The 26,534-nt window shown below is 44.2% G+C and overlaps 1 protein-coding gene across 6 annotated transcripts in view; it reads right to left on the bottom strand.

Annotated features, from left to right (window-relative positions):
* Positions 1 to 8,527: 8,527 nt before the first annotated feature.
* ZNF445 (zinc finger protein 445) overlaps positions 8,528 to 26,534 on the bottom strand; it is a 38,180-nt gene continuing 20,173 nt past the window's right edge. For 3 of the 6 annotated variants that reach the window (XM_074312530.2, XM_074312529.2, XM_074312527.2), the window contains 6 exons: positions 18,534 to 19,099; positions 16,076 to 16,244; positions 15,653 to 15,729; positions 15,230 to 15,356; positions 14,650 to 14,760; positions 8,528 to 13,903 (listed from right to left, as the gene is read on the bottom strand). In XM_074312530.2, the coding sequence (XP_074168631.2) occupies positions 11,688 to 13,903; positions 14,650 to 14,760; positions 15,230 to 15,356; positions 15,653 to 15,729; positions 16,076 to 16,244; positions 18,534 to 18,959 (3,126 nt within the window). In that variant the 5' untranslated portion in view covers positions 18,960 to 19,099 and the 3' untranslated portion in view covers positions 8,528 to 11,687. Of the gene's footprint in view, positions 13,904 to 14,649; positions 14,761 to 15,229; positions 15,357 to 15,652; positions 15,730 to 16,075; positions 16,245 to 16,362; positions 16,493 to 18,533; positions 19,100 to 26,534 lie in introns of those variants that run through there. The other 3 variants (XM_088798211.1, XM_074312532.2, XM_019724099.3) reach the window with 3 other exon arrangements.

Raw genomic sequence — 26,534 nt, 5'->3', positions numbered from 1 at the left:
AAGAACTCACTGCAGTTTTCTCTCCTTTCCTTAGATGTCTAGAAGTCAGTTGGGGTCAAGGAACGGGCCTCTAGCTACAGTTATGTGGGTAAACGAAGTCACAGCACAAATCACCTACCCAGCGTGGGAAGTAGATCCTCCTGCACCATCTCCTGCTTCCCGGCTGAGCCTGAAGTATGGACCCCAATCTGGATGTGGGACTGGGGATGTGGCTCCTACCTGTCCCAGAGGCCCCCTTGTTCCTGCACAGACGTTGAGTGCACTGGTGCCCCCTGTTGCTGCCTCCCTGAGAGAAAATGGCCCAAGCAGCCCTGACTGCTCTCCACCAGGCACCAGCCGGCTGCTTGTAGCTGTCAGGAGCCCTCCGTGGCCGCCACACACGGGCACGCCACTCTCTCCAGTCCCAGGCCCACCCCCATTACGTAAGCTGCTGGCACCACCCCCTCAGCCACTGACCATCGCGTTTCCTTCCCCACAAGGCACCCTCCTGGCCCGAGGGCTTTCCTACTTTTACGATTTGTCCACGAAGGTGATATCCTTCAATCCCCCGGAAGCCGTCTTCCAGGCCTTGTGCGTTACTCACAGGAGCTTGCACAGGCTGCTCAGAGTCAGAGGCTTTCAGCCTGACACAAATCATGACCTCGTCTGACCTTTAAGTGTCTTAAAATCTAATATTGAAGGCTTTCTTGAATGTTTATTATATCATTTTACATCTATATGCAATATATACCTCATATATTAATATATTTTTCCATTTTAAAAATGAAAAAACTGTAAGTAAGAATAAGAAACCAATGGACAGATTAAACGTAATTCCACACATGGTGGAAGGGCTAAGTGAACTTGAACAAAACCTGAAGTGCCATTTTCCTTAAGGAGCACAGAGATAAGGAGATATGAAATTTGAAGAAGTGACAACACAGCACAGAGAAAGCTCGAACACAGAAAAGGGAGGTGGGAGGGCACATCAAAGGAAGAAGGCAGAAAATTCTCCAAAACTGATGAAAGACAGGAATTCTCAGTTAGGGATCCCAGTGAATCCCAAATAAGATAATTTAAAAACATCCACATTTAGTTACATTGTAGCAAAACCATGGAACACTGAGGACAGATCTGGGAAGTAGCTAAAGGAAATAAATGGTAATTGGCATCAACAGTGATGGAGTTTAGTGGAATAAGATCTGTAACGTGCTGAGAAAAAAGTCACCCTGGATTTGTGTGCTTAGCTAATTATTCAAGAATTCGGGAAACATAAAGACTTTCAAGATAAAAAGTTTACCACAGTCAGACCTAAACTAACGGAATGTCTCAAGCAGTGGTTCTTAACCTCAGTAGTCTTGATGTTTGGGCCAGATAATTCCTCCTTGTGGGGGACAGTGCTGTATTTTGTAGGATATTTAGCAGTACCTTTGTCCTCTACCCACTAGATGTCACCCTCTTCCCAGCTGTGACAATCAAAATTGTCTCCTGACATTGGCAAATGTCCCTTCGTTGAGAACCATTGGTCTAAAGGGTGTTGTTCAGGAAAAAAGAAAATGCCAGAGGCAGTTGTACTGGAGACCAGGTCAGGATTCTCCACGTCCATTCTCCACTTGTCCCTAATAATAGAAGCCTCGGTTTTTAGCTGGGCAGAAACTGGGAGGCTGATACTTCCAGCAAAACGTTTGGCCTGGCTGCAATCTGCTTTAATGTGGAGGGCAGACCACAATTTGACCAAATCTGTGGCATTAGAAAAAAACGGTAAAAAGAATCCAAAATGGTGATTTTGTGGGCTCATTCTTGGCTGCTGTAAGGAAGGTGGTCTCCAGCTGGAGTTAGCCGTATTCAGGAGACCCAGAAGGACCCCAAGTGGTGCTAATGTAGGTTACTGCTCCCCACTGTGGTCTGTCACACATGGACAGGTGAATCATTTGGTTCCTTGAAAGTCTGAAAAATGAACCACTTCTGTATGTTCTCACCAAAGAGCTGTGGCTATGAAGAGGCAGCCTTTGCAGTTTGCTAGCAAAGATGAGATTAAGCGTGTTGCTTTTCATAACAAATCGATCATATTGGCAAACGTGCAAAAACCTGGCAAATCAAGCTTTAACAAGAACAACTACAATTTGATATCACTACATAGCGTCGAACATAGGCGTTCCCAACGAGCCAGGACAAAAACTGGGACAAGCAGTGTCCACCGGGTGCGGACTGGACATCGTCCGTGGTGCATCACACATAATACCGCAACGGGGGAAAACTAAGCACAGGGACATGTGTAAAACTGACAAACATAATTCTGAGCAAAAGATACAAGACAGAAAATACTTTATGATTCCATTTATATAAAGTTAAAAAAGCAGGCGGAAGTAAGCTATATTTAAAGATGTCTACATCAGTAATAAACGTTGTATAAAGCAGTAAGAACAATGTCTGTGGATAAAACAAACAAAATATTAGACAATGAGATGGAGAGCGTCTATGTTATACTGACCTGGAAGGAAATCCAATGATATTAAATGAGAAAAGGAAGTGGGAGGGGTTCAAAAAGTTCTATCTCAGCATCTGATCATTTTTGCTTTTAAAACTTTGTATTATATAAGCAATAGTTGCTCATTTTAATTTTTTAATTGGATACAAATAAGCAATTTCAAAAAATAAAAATACATAAAGATGAAATGATTAGAGATAGTGTTTCAAAGTAACTGAGGTAGAGATATTAGCTTTGTAAGTTAATACAAATATAAGTATGCTTATATAGTATAAAAATGCATGATCTTTTCAAATAATAGAAGTAACATACAACTTCTAAAATGGTGTAGAGGAAAAATTGAATTTAAAGGCTTCAATAAATCAGTAAAACAAAATAAATTTTCAAAAAATAATAAAGGCTTCAATAAATCCAAAACAAAAGTAGAAAAAGAACATCTTAACGCAGGACAAATTAAAACACACACACACAGCAAGATTATATAAATGATTTGAAGAATATCAGTAAAAGTGAAAATGTAAGTGGAGTAAATTTGCCAGGTAAAAGCAGATATGATCAGGCTAGGAAAAATGCAACTAAAAGATGTTTTCAAAATACACACCAAAAACATAAGGGCACAGGCCGAAAGTAAAGGGAAGGAATAAGATCTACAATGCAAATACGAACCAAAAATGCTGGTGGAGCTCTGTATCAAAAAGACACAAAAAAGACTTTAGAGCAAAAGTTAGTAAACTTTCTGTAGAAGTTGTGGGCTACCTCTGACCTGCAGGGTGAAAGTAACCACAGACAACATGTAAATGAGTACTGATGTGTCCCAATGAAACTTCCTTTAGGAACACTGAAATTTGAATTTCATTTACATAACCTTCACGTGTCACAAGATATTCTTCCTTTGATTTGTTTTTCAACCATTTAAAAATGTAAAAAGCATTCTTAATTCACAAGCCATACGAAAACACGTGGCAGGCAGATTTGCTGAAGGACCATAGTTTGTCAATCCCTGCTCGAAGACAAAAAGAGTTTTGCCATATAATGATAAAAGATACAATTCTCCAGGAATGTTCAACAATTCTAAACGTATATTCAGCTATTAATGTGTCCTAAATATAGATGACATACTTACATGGAGAGGAGGGTAAGCCTGCCATCACATTGAGGGGTTTAAGAAATATGTATTTCTCAGTAACCAATAGATCAGGCAGAAAACAGTAAGGCTATTTTATTAATCATGTGAATAACACAATTCCTAACTCTGATCCAATTTAGAGAACTCTGATCTTGAAAGCCAGAAAAATCGTCTTTCATTCTCATGGTCTAAGGAGAAAACAAAGTGAAAATAAGAAAATCAGAGTTAAGTTATAATAAAAATACTCCAACTCAACAAAATGTGTAGAACACAGCTCAAATGGTACTTACAAGAAAGTTATAGCCTTAAATGCTTTCTATTAAAAAGAAAAGGTTAGACATGAATAGACTAAGTGTCTGACTTAAGACTTTTTTTTTACAAAAAGAATAACAATAAACTCAAAGAAAGGGGAAAGGATAATAAATAATAAAGTAAAAACAAACAAACTGTCAAAGGAATCAACAAAAGCAAACCTTGGTTCTCTGAACAGAGAAATGAAAGTGAGAAAATTGACAAGATTGCTCAATAAAAAAAAGAAAAATGAGAAAAATTAGCTCAATCGTGAAAATAATGCATAAATTCAGATATGGAAGAAATTAAAATGATAATGAACAAGTTTTTTGAACATCATGAAAAAACTTAGATGAAATGGTCAATTTCCTAAAAGAATCTCATTTTCCAAAATCTATATAAAGAAAAACATAAAACCTCAATAGTTCTATAATCACGGAAGTTTAATGAGAAGTTAAAAATGGCCTACCATGTTTCCCCGAAAATAAGACCTAGCCAGACAATCAGCTCTAATGCGTCATGTGGGGCAAAAATGAATGTAAGACCCAGTCTTATTTTATTATAAGACTGGGTCTTTAATATTAAAATAAATAAAATAAAATAAAATAAAAATATCAGGTCTTATATTCATTTTTGCTCTGAAAGACGCATTAGAGCTGATTGTCCGGCTAGGTCTTACTTTCGGGGAAACACAATACATACAGACACACACAAAGCAAGCTGCTCGCAACTTTCTAGGAAAACTCTAGCAAACATAAAAGACACGAAAAATTTCAATCACATTAAGATTTGGTTGGCCTACGAGTGGCGGTAAGCTAACAAAGATACAAGTTTATTTCACGCTCACATAAAAATCCAACAAAAATATGTGGTTCAGGTCTGGTTTGCTGTGTGAAATCCTTGGGCATTTCATGATCCTCCCAGCTCACCCTCTGCCATCCTCAGGGCCTCAACCTAGTCCTTCTGGTATAAGAAGGCGGCATTTGAATTCCAGGACACAGAGCAGAGGAAGAGATCAAGTAGGAGCTGAAATTTTATGTCTGCTAATTCTTAAGGAAGATCCCAGGAAACGCCCACGACACTCATGTTTACATCTCATGGCCATGCCTAGCTTCACAAAAGACTGGGACCTAGAATCTTTCATTTCGGTGGTCCTATAAACAGCTAATTATTCTATTATTGAAAAAGAAAAGGGACCAAAACATGGGGGACGTCTAGTGGTCTCTGCAACACTGATCATATATGAAATCTCCCAGAGAACTGGATTATTGTGTATAGCGAGTATATACTTGACACCCAATCCAGATAAGGAAACTAGAAAAAACAGGCCAATCTCCTTCATGATCATAAGATGCAAAATTATAAATACTAGCAAATCGATATATCAACAATATACAGATGCTTTACCAACAATATATAGATGCTTTAAGAAATGCATCTTTGGATTTATCTTAGTAATTCACAAATGTTTTAACATTAGGACATCCATTTACATCACCACATCTCAACAGAAGCGGGACAAGCCTGTGACGAAATAAGATACCCACTCATAGTTTTAAAAAATATTGGCTAACTAAAACTATAGGGAGCTTCCTTAACCCAATACAGCTAGTGTTTTAATCATACAACAAACATCATCCTTACGTGAGCATGAAATAGTGAAACCTTAAAATAATCCCCTTTAAAATCAGGAATCAGATGAGGATTCAACATTGTAAAACTAGCCAGTTCAGTAACACGTACAAAAGAAATAAAAGTATCAAGACGGGGAAGGAAGAAAGAAAACTGACATTGGTCATAGCTGGTAAGATTATCTGCATGGGAAAACCAAGGGAACCTACTGGACAATGGGAACTGCTCCCATTGATCTGGGATCCCTACGTGCAGTGGGGATAAGGCACGGACCTCGTGGTAACTAAGGCACCACAGACAAGGTGGGCGTGGTTACTATAATGCACAGGGCAGGCAGCAGTCATCTGAAGAGATCTTTGATGTTAGCTAGTCGGTCACTGTGTCCCTAGAATAGAATTGAAATGAAACAACTCAGAAAAGCTGTACCATTTTTTAGCTTATCTACTTCAAATCCACCCTTCTACAGATGCTGTGATGGAGTTGAAACTCTGCAATCCACATCTCTTGCTTTGCCAGCTGCTTCCCTGGTGGGTTCTGCCACTAGGAATGTATGAGGGAAGCAGCAAGGCTGGGAGTGTAAAGATGAATTTTGTGTCAACTTGCCTGGGCCAGGATGTGGAGGAGGGGCCACCCCAACATGTGACGGCTGTTTGACCTGCGAGCTAGACCTGGGCCATCAGGGAGACTGCCTCCTCCTGAATGACGTTCATTCTGACGTTAACCAGCACCCCTGCCTCCTGACATGTGATGGGTCTGGAAAACATTCCAGTCATCCTGACCTGGTCAAGCATGTAGAGCAATTCCAGCACCTGGGAACAGTCACAGATGCCAATGAGTACATGTGACTGTCCCCCCAGCCCCCTTCTTTTTGCTCTATGTAATTCTCTGGTGCCAACTGAACGGCACGGGGACTGATTTCATCTTGCAACCTCCCAAGACATGCTTCACATGCAAGTTTTGCTTAATGAACCTTACCAGCTATCACACTGCAGTGGCCTTTCTTTGGTCTTTCCCTGCCCTCCACTTACGGAGACAGGTTTTCAGTCTCAAGGCCCTTTCTTGGGCCTGTGTGTCCTAACACATGGGGTGCCCAGATATTTGGTGAAACATTATTCTAGGTTTTTCTTTGAGGGTGTTTCTGTGGTGAAATAACACTTAAACTGGTGGATTGTGGGTAAAGCAGATTACTCTCCACAAGGTGGGTGGGCCTCATCCAATCAGTTGAAGGCGTGAATAGAACAAAGACTGGCCTCCCCAAAGAAAGAAAGAATTCTCCAGCACACAGCCATCGGACTTCATCTGCAACATCGGCTCTTCCTGGCTGTACAGCAGCCAGCCTTTGGGCTCTCCTGGGTCTCCCGCCTGCGGGCCCACCCTGCAGATTATGGACTTGCCAGCCTCTATAATCATGAGCCAATTCCTTACTCTTTCTCTACACACACACACACACACAACCTATTGACTGTTTCTCTGGAGAATCTTCATACGAGGACGAGGGGGCCTTGTTCCTTCCTGTTGTATTGTGTGGACATTGCTTCCTGTTCCCAGCGCCACTTCACCCCACCAGGGGCAACTCCTTCTGGTAGCGGTTGAAGCCAGCTTCCCTTCCTGAGGTCGGACACTGGCCCAGCCCAGCAGTGTTCTCCTCATAGGTCTGAGTTCAACTTCAGGGGCTCTCTTCTAATGTCTTACCTTTAAACAATTCCAATTCCACACACTTCTCTTCGTCCCTGCTTCGTAGCTAGCCCTGTAGAGGTGGGAGCAATGCTATACCACCACCCCAAACTGGGTCAGAAGTCAGGACTAATGACATCGCATGCATAGGGGTTGTGAAAAATTTCTTATTCACATAACGAGGACAGGCACCCAAACCAGTTGATCTGTCTTGACTGAAAGGGGGGTGGAGTGGCTCTGGGTTTTGTTGTGGTTAGGGGTGAGGGTGCCAGTGCAACAAAAAACCCAGGTTTGCGTCAACTCCCCGTCCCGAGCTGAGAACGAGTGACTAGACTTTCTTATCAGTTTGACCGGGTGTAGGGTTTCCAGGCAGGAATTCCCACCCATTCTCAGGAATTTTTTCGCTTTACCGTTCCTGAATCCTGAGATAAATTATTTTCTGTTCTCCACGATGCATCGTTTCCACAAAGTGACAGCTGATACTACCAACCACCTCGGTTCAAGGAGCCGATTTTCCCAATTTCCCAACCAACTTTTCTCGGGATTCGGGAACAGGAAAGCGAAAAACATTCCTGAGAACGGGCGGGAATTCCTGCCTGGAAACCCTAACCAGGTGTGAGGCAAAATGGGGAGGGACAGCACTTGAATGTGAATCAGTGATCAAACATCAAAAATGGGGTCAGATTCGTATTACAGCTCACCCAGTCCTGCAGCGGTAGCTGCTTCTCGAGGTTACTACCTCCACACCTTTGCATTTTCTTTTTGCCTTTTTACTTAGACATAACTAATAAACAAGTCTATATAATTTTTTTGTTAAAATAATGTGGTTTCTGGTCCCTGACAAGAACCTGGCTGATACAAAACCTCTTTGTTTTTCTTAGCAGGGTTAGTTAGCATCAACTTAAAAGCTGTGGTAGTTGGTAGGCAAACATTTACGACCTTTCCTCACCTACCTAAAAAAACGGAATGGATGACCAAACATCTCCGTCCACGGATCCCATGTCTCCATTAAACTTATGAGTCCACAGCCTCTGGCTTTACTTGTTATTGTTAGGCAAGGGGGAACTCAAGGAAACAGAGCTCGTCATTTCTTACAAGCTGCACTTCTTGGAGGTCACGTGTCAACATGGGGAAACAGCCTCATCGTCTTTAACTGTTGCATGGTATTCCATGTACATGTATCAAACCTGATTAACCGTTCCTTTACTAAGAGCCATTTGTGTTGCTCTGGGTTTTTGCAGGTGAGGAACCTGAAAGCTGGAGAGATTGACTCATTCTAAGTAACATCATATAAATGGCAGAGCCAGGTTTTCTAAAAAATCGGAAGATGGCAGAGCCCATGCTTAAAAATGTTTTTATTTGTAAGTATTTTAAGCAGTTAAAAGAAGAACCCACCACACTATCTTGGTTAAATTCAACATGCTGACCCATCTACACCAATTTTAGAAAAGTAATAAAACACAACTGAAGCCTCCAGGCACATTCCCTGATTCCATCAGCAACTCCTGCCCTGGGAAGGCAGAGCATGACTTTCACATATCCCAATACATGACTTTATACTCTGACTTCATATAATTTGAACCCACAGAAAATATATTATTGCGCAAAACGATGACAACACTATTTATTATATGCCAACAACGCTTACATGCCAGCCACTATTCTAACCTTTACATACAGTATTTCACTAACCAGCCCCCCACCCCCAATAACACTGTGAGGTCAGCACTACTTGCTCATTTTACACAAGAAGTGAAACACAAATCGGTTTAAATAATGTACCCACAGATACACAGTATGTTTAACTTTACATGTACGGTATACGGTATGTGTCTCCTGCAACTTTCTCAGCATCACTTTTGATTTACGTATAAAAGATACGCTAGCTCTTTTATAGTCAGTTCCCAAAGTACCAAAAACAACCCACTTGTTCATCTGTTCTTCTGCTGATGGACATTTAGGCTTTTCCCCATCCTGCTAACAATACCACAACAAATAGTATTGCAATGAACAGTCTTTTACACATCTCTGTCTTCATGTGGAGTTATTCTGGGGTTTACTCAGAGGTTAGAGAAGCAATCACAGAATAACAGGGTGGTAGAGTACACACAACTTTACAAGATTTTGCAAATTGCTTGGCACAATCATTGTCGCAATTGCCACTCCCACGGCAGTGAGTTCCCACTGTTCCACACACTTACCCACACTAGGGCTTTTTAAAAAAGTGCCAACTTGCTGAGTGCAAGATGGTCTATATTAATTTCCATTTCCTCTGCTTTCTCCTCTGCGCATGCCTGTGTCTGGGCTGACAGTCTAGTCAGCAGGGTAGGGCCGACCACACCGAGCAGCTGACTGAATGAAAGGCCTTCTGATCCCCACTCCTGCCCGCACAGCCCCAGCCCATCCGCTCTCCCCAGCAGCAACTTTAGCTGCTCCTAGGAAGGGAGAGAAGGCAGGGCCGGGTTGGAAACAGGGGTGTGCTTCCCAGGCCAGATGGGGTACAAGATGAGAACTGGTGGCTGGGGCAGTCAGAAACTGTCAACTGGCGCCATATGGCTCGGAACCATGCACAGCTGGGCTCCTAATTAGCAGGAGTGCACTTGGGGCTGCCTCCATTCAACATTTCATTCAAGGACCCCTTCAAAAAACTCCAATCCTGACATACCGTGTTTCCCCGAAAATGGGATCTAGCCAGACCATCAGCGCTAATGCATCTTTTGGAGCAAAAATTAACGTAAGACCCGGTCTTATTTTACTATAATATAAGACCAGGTCTTATCTAACACAATATAATACCCAGTCTTATATTAATTTTTGCTCCAAAAGACGCATTAAAGCTGATGGTCCGGCTAGGTCTTATTTTCAGGGAAACACGGTAGCTGAACAAATTCCTTAACAGAGACGACTTTGTGAAAAATCTCTCCAACAGACAAACAAGTGCCCAACCCTGGCCTCCAGAGTGCCCAGTCTGGCTGCAATCGTGGGCAAAACTTTGGGAACCCAGATAACACCTAACACAGCAAGATACAGGCACCAGGGAGTGGGCTTAGAGGGACGAGGGTCCAGGAAAGCTGGGCCTTGACGAGTGAGGACCTGGGCCAGCAGGGATAGGGGTGTGGCACTGCAGGTGAAGGGGGAGAGCACAGAGTGTGCAGAGGTTAGCGATGTAGCACAGCAACTGCTTACGCCTGCGGAGAGCTAGCTGGCGGTCCCATACGATACTCAGACACATGGAAACTGGCAACAGGGATAACTGCACACAATTTTTCAGCTTTATTATTTTACTGAGTCCTTGGGTCTGAGGTTAACCCTTGTCAAATGTAATTCAGATTCAGACCCCATCACTCAACTCAAACTGTCCAAAAGCTCCCTGCCTGCCTTTGAGGCAGCCTCAGCCTGTGAGGACCCCTGATGCTCACACGTGGCCCCCCCACCTCCCGAGGCCCCTCTCTTCCAGCTGGCTCACTCCACTCGAGCCCCGGGATCTCCTTGTCCTTCCCTGAGGACACCAGACGAGACTCCGCCTCCTGCGCCTGGTTCTAGAGACCTACAGGGCTCCCTCGCTGACTTCCTTCAAGTCTCTGCTCCAACTTCACCTTCTCAGTTGAGGCCCTTGGTGATCAGCCCATTTGAAGTCGCAACCCACCTCCCAACCCAGCACTCCCTCCCACTCTTCTCTGAATTATTTTGTCCACAACACACATCACCATTCAAAATACTGTATGTATCTCACGTTTATTGTCCGTAAAGATCCAAGATGGCAGCTTTGTCTGTCTGTTCTGGTCACTGCTGGGTCTCTTGCAAAAACAACAGTGCCTGGCACGTGGGAGGAGCTCAGCACGTTTCTGTTTAACCGATGGACCACTGCTGCCCACCTGTGCATCACCTGTGGGTGGGGCACTGGGAGCGCTCCGTCCTCCATGCGATCGAGCCCAGTACCTTGCTCTCCTCCACTGGCCACTGAGACAACTCTACGGCCACAGCAGATATCCCGAGGCAGGTGTGAAGGCTGAAGCTGCAGCAGAACTGCCCAGGAGGCATCTGGGGAGACCAGAGCCAGTTCCTGCTGCCGCTGCTGCTGACTAAGGTCAAAGAGAACAGGTACCATAACAGGTCAGACGCAGAGGGAAACTGAGGAACCAAGTGGCCCCTGCCCAGCAGCCATAGCCCACCATGCCAGACATTCTGTCAAACCAGAAAGACAATGATCTCTCTCTCCAGAGTTACGGAAGACGACCTGGCTGGGAGCGCTCCAGGTCATTGTACCAAGGCCACCCCTGGGGGGCCTGAGTCTCCAGAAGGTCCCCAAAGATCTCATTTCCCAGTGGGTAGGATAGGGGACACCCTGAGTTTTTGAATTTTCAAGATTCTCTGTGACTAGCTTCCAAAACAGAAATGGTTGGGCCCCTTGGGAAGGTTTTCCCTGCACTGCCCACAATTAAGGGTTCTCTAGCAGGGTAGCCAGGAATCCCTCCCCTCCTACTGTCAGGCCCCAAGCTAATCACCAATATGCTTTTTCATATGCCGGGCCAGATTTGAACTCCACCGGAAGGTCTTCCCACACTGCTTGCATTTGAAGGGCCTCTCTCGAGTATGAAATCTCTTATGGCTAAGGAGCTGTGAGGTCTTACTGAAAGCTTTCCCACACGTACTACATCTGTGGCCCTTTTTCTTCATGGGTATGTCCTGGGGTCCAGTGAGCCTGGCACTCTGCTCACAAGCTTCCTCACAAGCTTCAAGGGGCTTCTCCCCACTTGGTTTTAATTCCTGTGAACTCACCCCTGTGTCCTGTGAGGAAGACTCGGCCAGGCTGCTTTCAGACTGTGTTATCCTTGTGTGTTTTCTCTGATGGATGCAGAGGGTATGTCTCCCGATGAAATCTTTTCCGCACCACTCACATTTAAAAGGTCTCTCTTTAGTGTGGATTCTTTGATGATTCACAAGGCGGTAATTTCTATCATAAGATTTTTCACACAGGTTACATTTATAGCGCTTCTCTCCACTGTGTATTCCCTTATGATCTAAAAGACTTCTTTTACGTGTAAAGGTTTTCCCGCATTCTTGGCACCAAAAAGGTTTCTCACCAGGGAGGATCTGTGGCTGCAGAATTGGAGGGTTTCTACTCTCGTGGTACTCGTACCGTTTTTCCAAAGGAGGGTTTCTCCTCTCGTGGTACTCGTACCGTTTTTCCAAAGAGTGACCCCTCTGATGTCGCGAGAGGTTAGAACTCCACCTGAAAGCTTTCCCACAGTCCCTGCACTTATAAGGCTTCTCTCTGGTGTGAACTCGCTGGTGTATGAGGAGAAACGAGTGGTTACGGAAGGCTTTGCCACACTGGCTGCATTTGAAGGGTTCCTCTGCAGTGTGACTGCTCTGAGGGGCTGGGAACACTCTGTCCTGACTAAAAGAGGGCCCAGCCTCAGGTTTTCTTTTCATGGCGTGCTGCTTCTTATGCACAATAAAGGCTGACCTGTGGATAAACTCTTTCGCACATTCGCTACATCGGTATCGTTTCTCGCTCTCGCCTGTGTGAATTCTCTGATGATTCATGAGAGATTTCTTTCCCGTAAAAGCTTTGCCACACTGCTGACACAGGAAAGCTTTCTCCACAATGGGGGTGGGTCTCTGGGGCTGACTGCACTTGGAGGTCTCCTTGAAGTCTTCTCTACACGTGTCTTGACTGTAGAACTTTTCTTCCTGGTGCATTCGCATATGACGAGAAAAGTTTGACCTCCACCTAAAGGTTTTCCTACACTTGGTACATTTATAGGGTTTCTCCTGGGTGTGGATCCTCTGATGCTGAAGAACATACGACTTACAGTGGAAGGATTTCCTACACTGGCTGCAGTCAAAGAGCTCCTCCCCACTCTGGGCTTGCAATTGATGCTCAAACCCTGAGCCGTGGGCGAGAGCTTCCTCACACTCATTAGATTCAAGACATTTCTGGTTAGCGTGGGTTTCCTGGTGCAGACGGTAGGCAAACATGCGCTGGAAAGCTTTGTCGCATAAACCGCATTTGTACGGTTTCAACCCAGTGTGGATTTTCTCATGCCGCGCCCGGTTGGAGCTCCACCTGAAGGCTTTCCCACACACCCTGCATTTAAACGGTTTCTCTTGAGTGTGAAGTCTCTGATGATATGCAAGATGGGAGCTATGGCTGAAGGTCCTCCCACAGTCACTGCACTTGTATGATGTCCCCAGTGGGTGAAGGTTCTGCCCATGTTGGTGATGAGCACTAAGGCTGAAGTCCTTCCCGTGTGCATCCTTTGCGGCCCCTTTGAGGCCGGCATGAATTCTCTGCTGCAGGCTGAACCCGCCCATCATGCGTCTGAGCCCCTTTGTGCATTCTTTGTAGTCGTAGTGGTATGAATTGCCTCTGAAGTGTCGGCCATAACCATGCTTAAGGGATCGCTTTCTTCTGGGAACTCTCAAACATGGAACATGTTTTAGGTTAAGACTATTACTGCCTTCTGATTCTTCAGGTTCTTTTCCGGTCCCGTGACTGAAACTAGTCTCTTCTTTCTTAACGCTCACTTGCACGGGGTTTTCACATTGCTCCTGTAACCTGCTCTTCTGTTCAAAAGGTTCTCTGAGCCCTGTCTCCTCAGAAACACTCATCACCTGACTTCCTGACGGCACAGTTAAGGTTTCTGCTTCTTCCAAAGATTCATGTTTTAAGATGAACTTGTTTGTTTCAATCTGGAGCTCACCTCCTGACACAAAATAAAACACAACAGAATGTACTCTTTTCCCATACTTGGAATTGCCAAAAGCACCAAGGGACAAAAAAGTGCCATGAACTTGGGGGGAAAGGCTTTTGCCTGACTAAATACCTTTACGAAATTGCAGGGAAGGATAAGGCAGAACACGTCAGCGTATCCCAGATGACAGGGAAGGGAGGAGAAGCAAGATGAGCACAACAGCTAGACACATGCAGAAATCACACCCAGTTAAAAAAGAAAAAGGGTTGAGAGGGGAGTGGTAAGGAGCGAGAGACGGGACAAGAAACATGGCACAAGAAAGAGCACGATCGGAAGGTCCCCAAGAGCCGAGGGCTCCAAGGGGAGCTGGCTCAAAGGACCGGAGCTCAAGCCTACCACAGGGGGAAGGGCCACGCAAAGACAAGGAGCAGGAGTAGAATGACGGCTCCTGGGAGCAAGACGCGGACATTAGGGACTCAAGGAGAGTACACACAGAGCTGAGGAGCATCAGTGAACGGAAAAGGAGGAACGGTGAAGCCCTCCAGTGGGCAAGAACTGTTACTGAGAGGAATTCTGGGGAAGGGGCAGGGCCAGAAATGCACGAGAAGCCCGGGGACCAGCACTCCTTGGCAACACTGGTAAGGATCTTCCTTCTAGCAAACAGTGGAGTAAGTTCCCCATGATTTATTTGGTGTAAAAGACCTTAAGAGCAGAATGATGCTGGAGAAGCAGGACCTGGTAGAGTCTCGGGAACTCACCTGCAGGGGCAGCACCTGGATTCTCCTGGGGCTGAGCTTCCTGGACATTCAGGCCCCAAGGCTCCCGTGTCTCCAACCAGGAGATCAGAACAGGTTTGGTGAACGGCCCCACTGCAGAAGAGAAGAGAAGAGGATGGGATGGGACGGGCAGGCAGATAAATCATACAGCACTCCTCTCCAGGACCCTCTCAGGCCTACGCTTCTGGTAGGGATGGAGGAAGTTCAGGTGGAGGCCCAGACAGCCATTTCTAACAGGCTCGAGCAGAGACAAGAGAAGCTGCAAGAAGCCACAGCCGAAGGATCCCTAGGATTCCCTGGAGGTGGAAACCAGCCAACATTTGTGGGTGCCTAAATGGTTTAGGAACTTGATACATAAGACTTTTCATCTTCACAATAACCCAGCATGACAGGAATTATTATACTCGTTTTGCGAGAGGAATCTGAGGTGATAAATTAAGTGACGTGGTTAGCAGTTACAGAGCCGGGATCTAAAGCCAGGTCAGGCCCTCGTATGCACCATATGAAAACTAATCAGGCAGGAGGAAAGGTGGGAAGAAGCTTGGGGACGGGGATGCCTTACCGAGAGAAGCCAGGTTCCCATAGTTCTCCAGCATCACATCCCTGTATACGTTCCTCTGAGCAGGGGTCAGCCATCCCCACTCATCCTGAGAGAATGTCACCTCCACATCCTTGAAAGTCAGAACCTCCTAAAAAAACACAGCCCTACACCTTAAAGCCAGTCCACAGCTCTCAGCTTTTAGAAGGAGGCAGGGGAATGGGGTTGACTCCGCATGAGTACAGGATGGATCTCGTAAGGGTGACAAAGAAGACCATCACCCAGCAGAAGAGCTCTGGGCTCAAGGGGGCTAACCTGGTCTCTGGGACAGGGGCCTCTGGATGCGAGGGCACTGAACAGAGAGACCCAGGACAAGGCGGAACTGCAGCTACTCCCCTGGGCAGCAACAGCAGGACCTCACAAAGGACTGAAGGTCCTGTGGCTCACCTGAGGCTGGGCTGTCACCTGGTCTGCTGGGCACCCCGCTCTTTGGGGAAGGTCAGGCACCTGGGCAGCAGGAGGATCTGAAGAAGAAAGAACTATGAAGACGGCAGTCTAACTTCTCGGCACCCACTGAGAAGTCCACTCCTCCCCCACCAAGGACTCCTGGGCCCGTGAGCAGGTATGGACTGTTATTAAACACCCGTTTCACATTTCCCCAGGGTCACTAGAGGCCGGGAGTGAGAAGTGGGGGAGTACAACAGGAGGAGCCAGGCAGACATGGGTCACAGAAGGGGTAGAAAGGACACAGAGCTAAGGACCAGGAGAGAAAGGGATTCTCGTGAGAGGACAGATGGTGAAAAGATGACACTCGAGGAACTTGGGGACGTGTGGCATAAGGCTGGTGTCTTAGAGCCAGCTGGCGAGTACCGGATTGCCCCGCCAGGAGGTCAGGCTCTCCTGCTTCAGAGGGAGGCTCCAGGTTGTCCCCCAAAGCAGAGCCACTCCCGAGAGGTGACGCTGAGGGCCATATCTGCGCGTCTCGCAGGGCTTCTGTACCCATCCAATGCACGTCTGGGCTCTGGGCAGGGGCTGGGTCCTGGCAAGAAAATGTGAGAGGATCCCCATGGGAATCAGAAAGCAAACTCAGAGAGGGGGCCACGTGGCCAATCTCTGCAGGGCAGAGGCCAGGGAAGGGTGACCAGGCCCTTTATTACCTTCAGGCAGAGGGGAACAGAGGAGGAGAAAGTCCAGGGAGGACCCCCTTACCCCTCAGCCTCCCTGGGCTCTATGGTGGGCCATGGGGTGACAGGTGGAGCCAGAGTCCAACTCGACATCAGAAAGTACCTGGCAAGTCAGTAACGGCACTGCTGTCAGCCTCAGTGTAGCAGTGACACCCTCCCCACCAGCCCTCAGCCCTCACCCCTGGCCTGGAACTTAGAAATGAAAGAAGAAATTCATCCCCGAGAGTTAAAACTGATAATGATTCACAGCGGAGACGCAGACAGATATGTCTACCAAGTATAGGACACTGCTCTAGGCTCTGATGTGCAAAGTGACCCCAAAGAGCCAGGACCAGCTCCCAGCCTGTAAACCTGACGGAAACAGCACCACCACCAGAGAGCAATGCTAACTGTCAGGGTCCGCCACGGAACCACACAAGAAAAAGTCTCAGGTGCAAAAAAACAGCAGTGCCCACCCAAGCAGAACGAGGTGGCGTTTGCCCTAGGCCTTCGAATAGTTCTGGGGTCTGAGGCAAGGCTATCCCTGATGGAGAAGTGAGTATAGAAAGCTACAGCCAAAAAAAAAAAAAAAAAAAAAAAAAAAAGAAAGCTACAGACAATGAACTTCACATTTTCTGGTCCTGTGGCCAAAACGTTCTCTACACTAATATGGATGCAACTTAGGCTGAAGCCATGAGACATCGGATGCCGAGCCACACACTACAGATGATAAACTCGTCACAGTAATTTATCTGCTGTTCCTCCCAAGCCCTACCAAAGGGAGACTAAAGAAACAATAAGAATATGCAAGCACAGCCAGATGGGTTTGAGGACAAACTGTCTCAGGCCCTGCTTTCTCACATTTTGGTAATTTTGATGAACCAAAGGGTGATTCTCTAACTTTATACGCATCTTCAGCATTTCTGCTCATTTTTCAGAATTTGAGAGGCTTTCTCCCAGACCGTTTTTTGTTTTCTAATTTTGAACTAGCTTTCAACCAGGCAGGCCCTTTCTGCTCACATGGCAATGTTTTCATGGATTTTTAAACGTTATATTTAGCTCTAAATGAGTTGACTATAACCAAGCCACAATTTTGTACCTGCTGTATACCTTATTTGCTTTAATAAATCATTTTTAGATCCTTTTGATCTCATGGTTTTGTTAAAGTGATAAATACTCTTTCGGAGTTTTAAAACTAGTACCCAACATTGAGCAAAGAGGTTTTCTTTTGTAATAGTCATACCTTGTGTTGATGTGTTGCCATTTACTGCTGGTAAACCATGTTCGGATGTGTTATTTGATTGATTTAATTTTTATATTAAATTTGGGGGAGAAGTGTGTCATATATGTTTCAGAAATCTTAAAAGTAACTTTTATTTATGCACGAATCACATATATAGAATTACACCTGTTTTTGTAGAAATAATCATTTTAAAGAAGCCTACAAAAATGATAAATGCACTTTTTTAAAAAGCTCCAAAGATACAGGAAATGCTGAGAAGCCCGACTGTGAGGCAGAAGGGGCAGCAGAGTATATTTGAACTGACCCGCTGCTCTACTGCTGGCACTGGGGGTGGCAGCTCTCTTTCCCCGTGCCAAGGCCAGGGCTGGGCGCAAGGAAGGTACTCAAATACATACTGAATGAATTCTCATTGTCAGACCAGTTTGGCGTTTTCTTTCCATTAAACTGAGGCTTTGAAAGGGACAATCAGCAGTGTGGGCAAGCACACTGAGGCGGTGAAATCTCAGCCCCGCACAGAACGTTTCCTCAACAAAATGGTACCCGCAGCCTGCTCTCCTAGGTCTTCACAGGTACGCAGAAGCCAAGAGTCCCCTTACAAGCCAGAGCCAGCACCCCCATTACACAGGTCAACATCAGGTCCAATGAGATAAAACGTGGAAATGGACTCTGCGTACTCTAAGTCACTGTGTCCAAAACCACTGTTACTATTATTTTTGGATACTTCCTGACCCTCTTCCTGGAGCTGACAGACCTCTGGGAAAGCGAGAAGGGCTTGGCTTACGGTCCAGTTCTCAGCTGCTCAGGTGCCATGGGAATGAGAGGGGAAGACTTGCCCTGCATTCCTCAGTGCTGAAGGTTTAGAGGCCAACCCCACCCCCAGATAAGCTGGCTCACTGGGCACTGCACACTTGCTCACACTCACCCTCCACGGTGTCCCACAGACGTCTCTCTGCAGCTCTTCTAGCAGGGCCGCAGCCTCCCCGCCACTCTCAGGGTGATGCAGCTGCACCCAGGTCCGGAGCTCTGCAGGCAGGATGCTCAGGAACTGCTCCAGCACCAGCAGCTCCAGCATCTGGGCCTTGGAGAGAGCATCAGGCCTCAGCCACCAGCGGCAGAGCTCCCGGAGCCGGCTCAAGGTCTCCAGGGGCCCAGAAGACTCATGGTAGCGAAGCTGTCTGAAGAGCTGACGGAACAGCTCCTGGCCAGGACGGTTGAGTGTCTGCGGCCTGGCAGCCTGCACTGAAGCGTAGCCTTCACCCTCTTCCTGCTTCACCATTGGAAGGCGTCCTCGCTCCCTGGAAGCCTGGGCCTGAGCTGGATGCACGGCATACCACCTGCCTGGAGGCATCACTCCTGTTCAGAGTCTGCGCAGCACAGTGCAAACCAAGCCTACATTAGCCGTGTCGCTGCTGGGACCTTGGTAGTATCTTTTCGGCACTGCAGTGGACAACGCCATTAGCTGGGACATCAGACGTCACTGGCAAGAGACTGAAATAACCAATATCACTGTTCAGAAGGGACGTGAGAACGACAGTGCTGCTTGGTCCTGTGATTTCGGATCACCTTTGGATGTATGAGAGGAGGGCACATGAGCATTTGCACAGTGGTGGCCGCCAGTATCAAGCCGACCAGGGCTAGATCGTTACATACAGTAAAATACGTACAGGACTTTAGATAAACAGATAGATAGATAGATAGATAGATAGATAGATAGATAGATAGATAGACAGACAGACAGACGGATAGATGGATAGATGACAGATAAAGATCTCAAATCAATTACCTAACCTTCCACCTAAAAACGCTGGAAAAAGAACTAACTAAACCTAAAGCAAGCAGAGGGAAAGAAATAATAAAGAATAGAGTGGAAATCAATGAAACAGAGATTTGAAAAACAACAGAGGAAAAAAATCAATGAAATCAAAAGTTGGTTCATTGAAAAGATCAACAAAATAATGAACCTTTAGCCAGACTTACAAAGAAAAAAGAGAAGGCTCAAATTACATAAATGAGAAATGAAATAGGGAACATATTACTGGCTTTACAGAAATAAAAAGAATTATTTTTGCCCATAAATTAAATATTTAGATGAAACTAACAAGCTACCATAAAACACAAACTGATGAAATTGACTCAAGAAACACACAATTTGAATAGACCTATAACAAGTAAAGAGATTGAACTGGTAATCAAACACTACCCATAAAGGAAAGCTAAGGCCCAAATGGCTTCACTGCTGAATTCTACCAAATATTTAAAGAAAAAGTAATTCCAATTCTTCACAAACTCTTCAGAAAAATAGAACAGAAGGGAACACCTCCCAATTCACTCTATGAGGCCAGCATTACCTCGATACAAAAACCCCATAGATCAGTATCTCTTATGAATATAAAGGCAAAAATTCTCAACAAAATACTAGCAAACTGAATCCAGCCACATCTTAGAAGAATTACACCCCATGACTGAGTGAGATTTATCCTAGGCATGCAAGATTAGTTTAACATATCAATAGAATGAAAAAACAAGTATCACATGATGATGTCCATAGGTGCAGAAAAAGCATTTGACAAAATCCAAACTTTTCATGATAAAAGTACTCACTAGGAATAGAAAGGAACTTCTCAATTTCATAGAAAGCATCTATAAAAACCTACAGCTAACTTCAGACTTCATAGTTAAAGACCAAATACTTTCACCCAAAGGGTAGGAACAAGACATTAAGGAAATCCACTCTCAAGTTTTCTATTTAACACTGCACAGAAGTTCTAACCAAGGCAATTAGGCAAGAAAAATAAAAGGCATCCATACTGGAAAGGAAGAAGTGAAACAATCTCTATTCACAAATGACATGCTCTGTACACAGAAAATCCTAAGACTTCCACTAAAAGCTATTAGAATGAATAAGAGTTTAGTAAGATTAAAGGATTTAAGATCAATATGCAAAAATCGATGGTATTTCTACATAGTAAAATAAACAAACCAATGAAGAAAACAATTCCATTTACATTCACATGAAGAATAAAATACATAGGAATGAATTTAACAAAAAGAACAAAACTAACACCCTCAAAACTACAAAACATTGTGTTAAAAAGTAAAGATTTAAATAAATGGAAATGCATTCTGTGTTCATGCCTCAAAAGACAAAATATTAAGATGACGATACTCCCCACATTTATCTATATATTCAAAACGCAATCCCTATCAGAGTCCCAACTGGCTTGTTTGTAGAAAGAGACCCACCATAGCCAACACAATCTTGAATAAGAATAACTGAAAAGACTCACACTACTAATTTCAAAACTTACTTTATAAAGCAGCAGTCATCAAGACAGTGTGGTGCTGGCCTAAGGATGGGCACATAGAACACTGAAACAGAATTAAGAGTCCAAAAACAAGTCTAAATATACCTATGATCAATTTATTTTTTCCCAATTTTATTAAGAAATAGGTCAATTTATTTTTGACAAGGGTGCCAAAGAGTGCCAGCACTCAAAGCAGGAAGAACAATCTTTTCAACAAATGGTGCTGGGACAATGGTATGTTTACATAAAAAAGAATGAAGTTGGACCCCTACATAAAGCAATGTACAAAAATTAACACAAAATGGATCAAAGACCTAAATGTAAGAGCTAAAGCTATAAAATTCTTACCAGAAAACACAGGTGTAATACTTTATGACACTGGAGTAGGCAATGCAATCTACCAAATGCACATCAAAAGCACATGTAAAAAAAGAAACATAGATAAATGGGATTTCATCAAAATGTAAAATTCTTATACTTCAAAGGACATACAAAGAAACTGAAAAGATAACCCACAGACTGGGAAAAAATATTTGCAAAATAAAAATCTCGTAAGGGACTTTTATCTAGAACATATAAAGAACTCTTACAATTCAATAATAGACAAATAACAATTAAAATTGAACAAGGCATCTGAATAGACATTTCTCAAAAAAATATATAAAAATGGCTGACAAATACACAGGATACTCAACATGAGACATCAGGGAAAAGCAGATCGAGACCACAGTGAGATACCACTTCATACCCACTAGACTGGCTAGAATCAAAAAGTCAGAAAAGTAATGTGTTGGTAAGATTGAAGGGATACTGGACCCCTAATGTGCTGATGGGAATGTAAATTGGGGCAGCCACTTTGTAAAACAGTCTGCCAATTCTTCAATAAGTTAAACATACAGTTACTACTTGCAATTCTTTATCCAAGAGAATGAAAATAGGTATCCACAAAAAACTTGTAAACAAATGTTCATAGCACCACTGTTCATAATGGTCGAAAGGAGGAAACAACCTGTGTTCACCAAGGACTTCAAATTGATTAGTATACAGTTCTTCACATACTGGTATTCTCTTAAAGTTAAAAAGAAAGGTCTACTAAAGTTATAGCTTTATCTCCTTTTGGTACACATTCTTAGCAATCCAGGAATAAAGGGAAACTCTTCCACCTGAGATGGGGAAAAACCAAGAGAAATTTACAGCAAATGTAACACTAAATAGAAAAGACATTAATAGCCTTCAATTAAAACCAGGAACAATCAGATAATGGAATCCTAGCCAACGCAATTAAACAAGAAAAAAGAGATACACAGAAAACTGTTAGAAAAGAAAGGGGCAAAGCTAATACTACTCATGAATGATCTGAACATCCATCTAAAAAAATCTAAGAGAATCAACCAAAAAACTGTTAGAACATGGAAGGTCATTAAGTGGGCTGAATATATAATATTTAATCAATAACTTTCCAATACACCAGCAATGACCAATTAGACAGAGAATCAACACAACAGCAGCCAACAAAAACCATAAAATATCCGGAAATAAGCTAATAAAAAATATACAAGACCTTAACAGTAAACTGCCACAAGACAAAATAGATCTGAATAAGTCTTAAGTATGGGAAGACTAATCTTTTCAAGATGTCAACTGTTTCTAAATTAACATGAAAAGTCTATAAAATCCCAAAAAAACCTCAAAATAATTTTTCTTCAGATATTCTAGAGTAAGCATATTCTACAATTCACACAAATGAGTAAAAGGACGGCAATACCCAAGACAACTTTTTAAAGATTTGTTTTACCAGATAATATGGCTTATTATAAAAGTACCGTAATTAAAACAGTGTGTATTATTGAAGGAATACACAAATAGATAAAAAGAACAGTACAGAATCCTGAAAAACTTATATACATGTACAGATCTGGCATGTGACAGAGGCAGCATTACAAGACAGTGGATAAATCAATTACAAGAATAGATAACTCAATGACTTGTGTAGGGACAACTGGCTAGGCCAATAAAAAATTGAAAGATCACATGCAAAATGAATTATAGTTGAAGATTTAACTTCAAAGAGAGAGAGAGAGAGAGAGAGAGAGAGAGAGAGAGAGAGAGAGAGAGAGAGAGAGAACCCTGGAATAAGCAAGGATTTTTTCAGAAAACAAAAGGAAAAGAGTGATATATGACTACATCAGTATTTAAAAACCTCTTGTGCCAAAAAAAAAACAACAAAAAACAAACAAACACAAACCACTGATACTCCTAGAAGTGTAAATTTATACAGCCACCAGGAAGGGTAGCTTGAAAGTCTGTGGTAAAACTAAAAAGTCACATTACTTAGGCCCCAGGAATTTCACTCATAGGAATCTCCCTGGAAAAATGCTTGTACAGGTATACAGACATTTACACAGGTGTTCCCTAGAGCCCTCTTTGTAATAATACAACATCAGAAATAACTTACTTGCCCATCAATATAGCTAAATAAAACGTAGCACTTTATAGGATGAAATACCACCCAACAGTTAAAAAGATCGTACTAGACCCTTAAGCATCAACATAACTGCTGCCCTGTTCCCTGGGTGTACGGCCAAGGTTAAAAAGCAGGTAACTACCACCTGCAGAAGAGACCAGAGCACGATATTAAGTTGTTGAGAACATAAAACAGACACACCAGGCTCAAGTGGTCCAGCGTCCACTTACAGCAAGAGAGAAGAGAAAGAGCACACCAGATTCAGCCCCTTGCAATCCCCTGGTCCCCCACTTCACAGCCATGGGGGTACCGGTGGGGTGGCTACAAACGCCACATTTCATGCTGCAGTAGAGAAGCTCAAGCCCTTGCCAGTGGGGATGTCACTGGAAAGGATGATTTTCCTTGCTTCTTGTCTTCTTGAAAGAAAGAATTCAGCCAAGAGACAGGAGTCAAGCAAGCAGCAGACAGCACAGTTTATCTGCAAAGCGTGTACACGCCAAGCTGGAGTGCGCTGACTCGAGAGTGGGTGCAGCCCCCCATCTCTGGGTCCCTGGCCCTATAATCCATAGATTGCGTTATCCTCCGAGTCCTCCCCTGCTCCTGCTTTCTCCTCCTTCTGCACGTCTCCTTCATCCTAGTGTGTTTGCACCAGCCCAGGTCTTTGCTCTGGCTCCGCACTTCTGTGGGTTTGTAATAGGAGGTTGATGGCGCCACCGGGTTACCTGTGGAGGCCTCCTCATTCCTCCTCCTCCTGCTCATGTCTCCCTCCCCACCTACTCCATCAAGGGCTGAAATACACAAAGCAGGAGTGGGCCTGAGTGCCACTGCCATAGGCACTCCAGCACAACAAAGGGCTCTACACGAAGCCTGACCAGGGAGCCAGAGTCCCTTCCGAGGCATAAGCCCAGCACAGGCTGAGCCGGCTCTGCAACCCTTTCCAGGGAAATGTTCCCCGCTCCGGGCCCCTCTTATGCTGCTACGCCAGAGACAAGAGACTGCGCTCGACTGCCTCTAACAACAACAAAAACACACGCTAAGTTACAAAGCACATCCTAGAAAACACTGCAGGAAAAAACCCTAAAATCATGTATATGTGTATGTAAGTGTGTATGTGTGTGAGGCACAGACAAGTTCTCAAAGGAATTTAAAATGGCCTGGAAGGATTCACAAAAACTCTTCTGGATTGTGAGGGCAAGGGTAGGGAATAGTAGTTAAAGGAGATTTCACTTTATTTGGAGCCATTTGATTTTTTAACACAACATTTATATCCTAGGTCTCTCCTTTTTTTTTTTTCTTCTAAGTGCACACAGAAAACGATGAATGCAAATACACCAAAATCTTAGAAGTGGTTAACCCTCGGTGTTGGAAATATGCCTGCCTATTATTTTCCTCTTTGTTTTTTTATCATTTCCCAATTTCTTCAAGTAAAAAGTAAATTAAAAAGCAAGCTTTAGAAATTATAATTATGAACTCACTCATGTCGTAAAACAAAATAAAAATAAAGCACAGTTTGCATGTGCACGAAAAACATCCTAAACCTTGCCACCAAAGTGTTTTCAGCATTATCTCCTCTGCCAGGTGGGATGAGAGAACTTTCCCTGCGAATTTACTTATGCTCCCTGAATTATTATGCACCACTTTTATAATCAGCAAAGCGGTAATTCTGCTTAGAAACCAAAGCAACTGAGTATCAGCTCCCAGGACTATAAAGAGGTGGGCACCCAACAAAAGAGGCAGCATGTCCTTGAAGGGAACGTGGGTGCAAATGGTGCCTACAGCTGAAGCAACTGGGGAAACACAACAGGTGATCTTAGTTCTGTTTTGGCATCTAGTCAGCAACCCAATCAGAGAAGGCTGGTTGAACAAAGAGAACAACGTAAGAAAAAACTGAGAAGTGAGATAAAGAATAAAAAGAAGGAAATGCTGCTCCCAAACTCAACCTGGAAAAGAAAAAAGAACAAACTTCTATAGGCAGACAACAGACTGGTGGTGACCAGAGAGGAAGCGGTCAACTGTATGGTGACAGCGGAACTTAGACGTACGGTGGTGAGCACGATGTAGTGCATACAGTGGTCGATTTATAATGTCACACACCAAAAACAGAATGTTACCAACCCATGCGACCGCAATAAAAAATGAATCAAAAAATAAACCAGAAAAGAGGGTGTTAAACAACACAAATCTACAAAGACGTGTGAGATGGCCAGCAGGCCCTGCCACCTACTCGTATAGCAAAGTGGCCCCATTCCTCTGTGCAACCAGTTACAGATGATGGTCGGCTCCCCGGAAACTACGGTCCCCTCCAGCCCCTAACAGTGTTAAGCAAATTTAAAGAAACCATTACCTTCAGCCATATTAAAACAAGAGCCAGCCTCTCCTCCATGTGTTATAAAACAACCCCTTTTCCACGACTCAGGGACTCAGCAGGTGCGGGCAGGACCCACAGAGATGAGGTGACTGACACTGAGACGGGAAGAAGGCTCCCACCAGAAAGCATGCCACCATCCAGCTACAAGAAGAAACTCCAGCCCTGCGCCAGGGGAGGACGAGTCAGGTAAAGAACTACCTTACTGGTCAGGCGCGTTGTGGGGGCTGATGAAGTTCAGCAGAGCAATGAAGACTTGCTCTAAAAAAAGGGGGAAAGGGGGTAAGAGGAACTGTTCAGAGAAAGCAAAAGGAAAATGAAAGAAGTGATCAAGTAAATAACTGAAGGCCTATGAAAAAGACTTGAAGACACAACAAAAGAAGGCAGAAGAGGAAAGGGTGCTTCAGGAGCAGAGGGGCAGGCTCACGCATCGCTGAGCTCCAGCGGCACAAAGAGAGCAGAAATACTGCTCCGAGGAGGCTGACAGTCAGAAAGAGAGACAGTGACTACCCAGCCAAACCCCCAGAACGGACTGGAGAAAAGGAAGAAAACTGAAGTATGAAAAGAACCAGAGGGTTAGCTCAGTTGGTTAGAGCGCGGTGCTCTTACAACAAGGTTGCCGGTTCGATCCCCACATGGGCCACTGTGAGCTGCGCCCTCCACAACTAGATTGAAACAACTCCTACTTGACTTGGAGCTGATGGGTCCTGCAAAAACACACTTAAAAAATAAAAAGTTAAAAAAAAAAAAAAAGAACTAGAGTGCTGCCGAGGGTGAAGAGAAATCTGG

This window comes from Rhinolophus sinicus, chromosome 5 (genome assembly GCF_057876585.1).
Source record: "Rhinolophus sinicus isolate RSI-liver-muscle chromosome 5, RSI-T2T, whole genome shotgun sequence".
NCBI lineage: Eukaryota > Metazoa > Chordata > Mammalia > Chiroptera > Rhinolophidae > Rhinolophus > Rhinolophus sinicus.
Note: the sequence above shows the minus strand (reverse complement) of the source record. Positions and strands in the feature narration are given on the sequence as shown.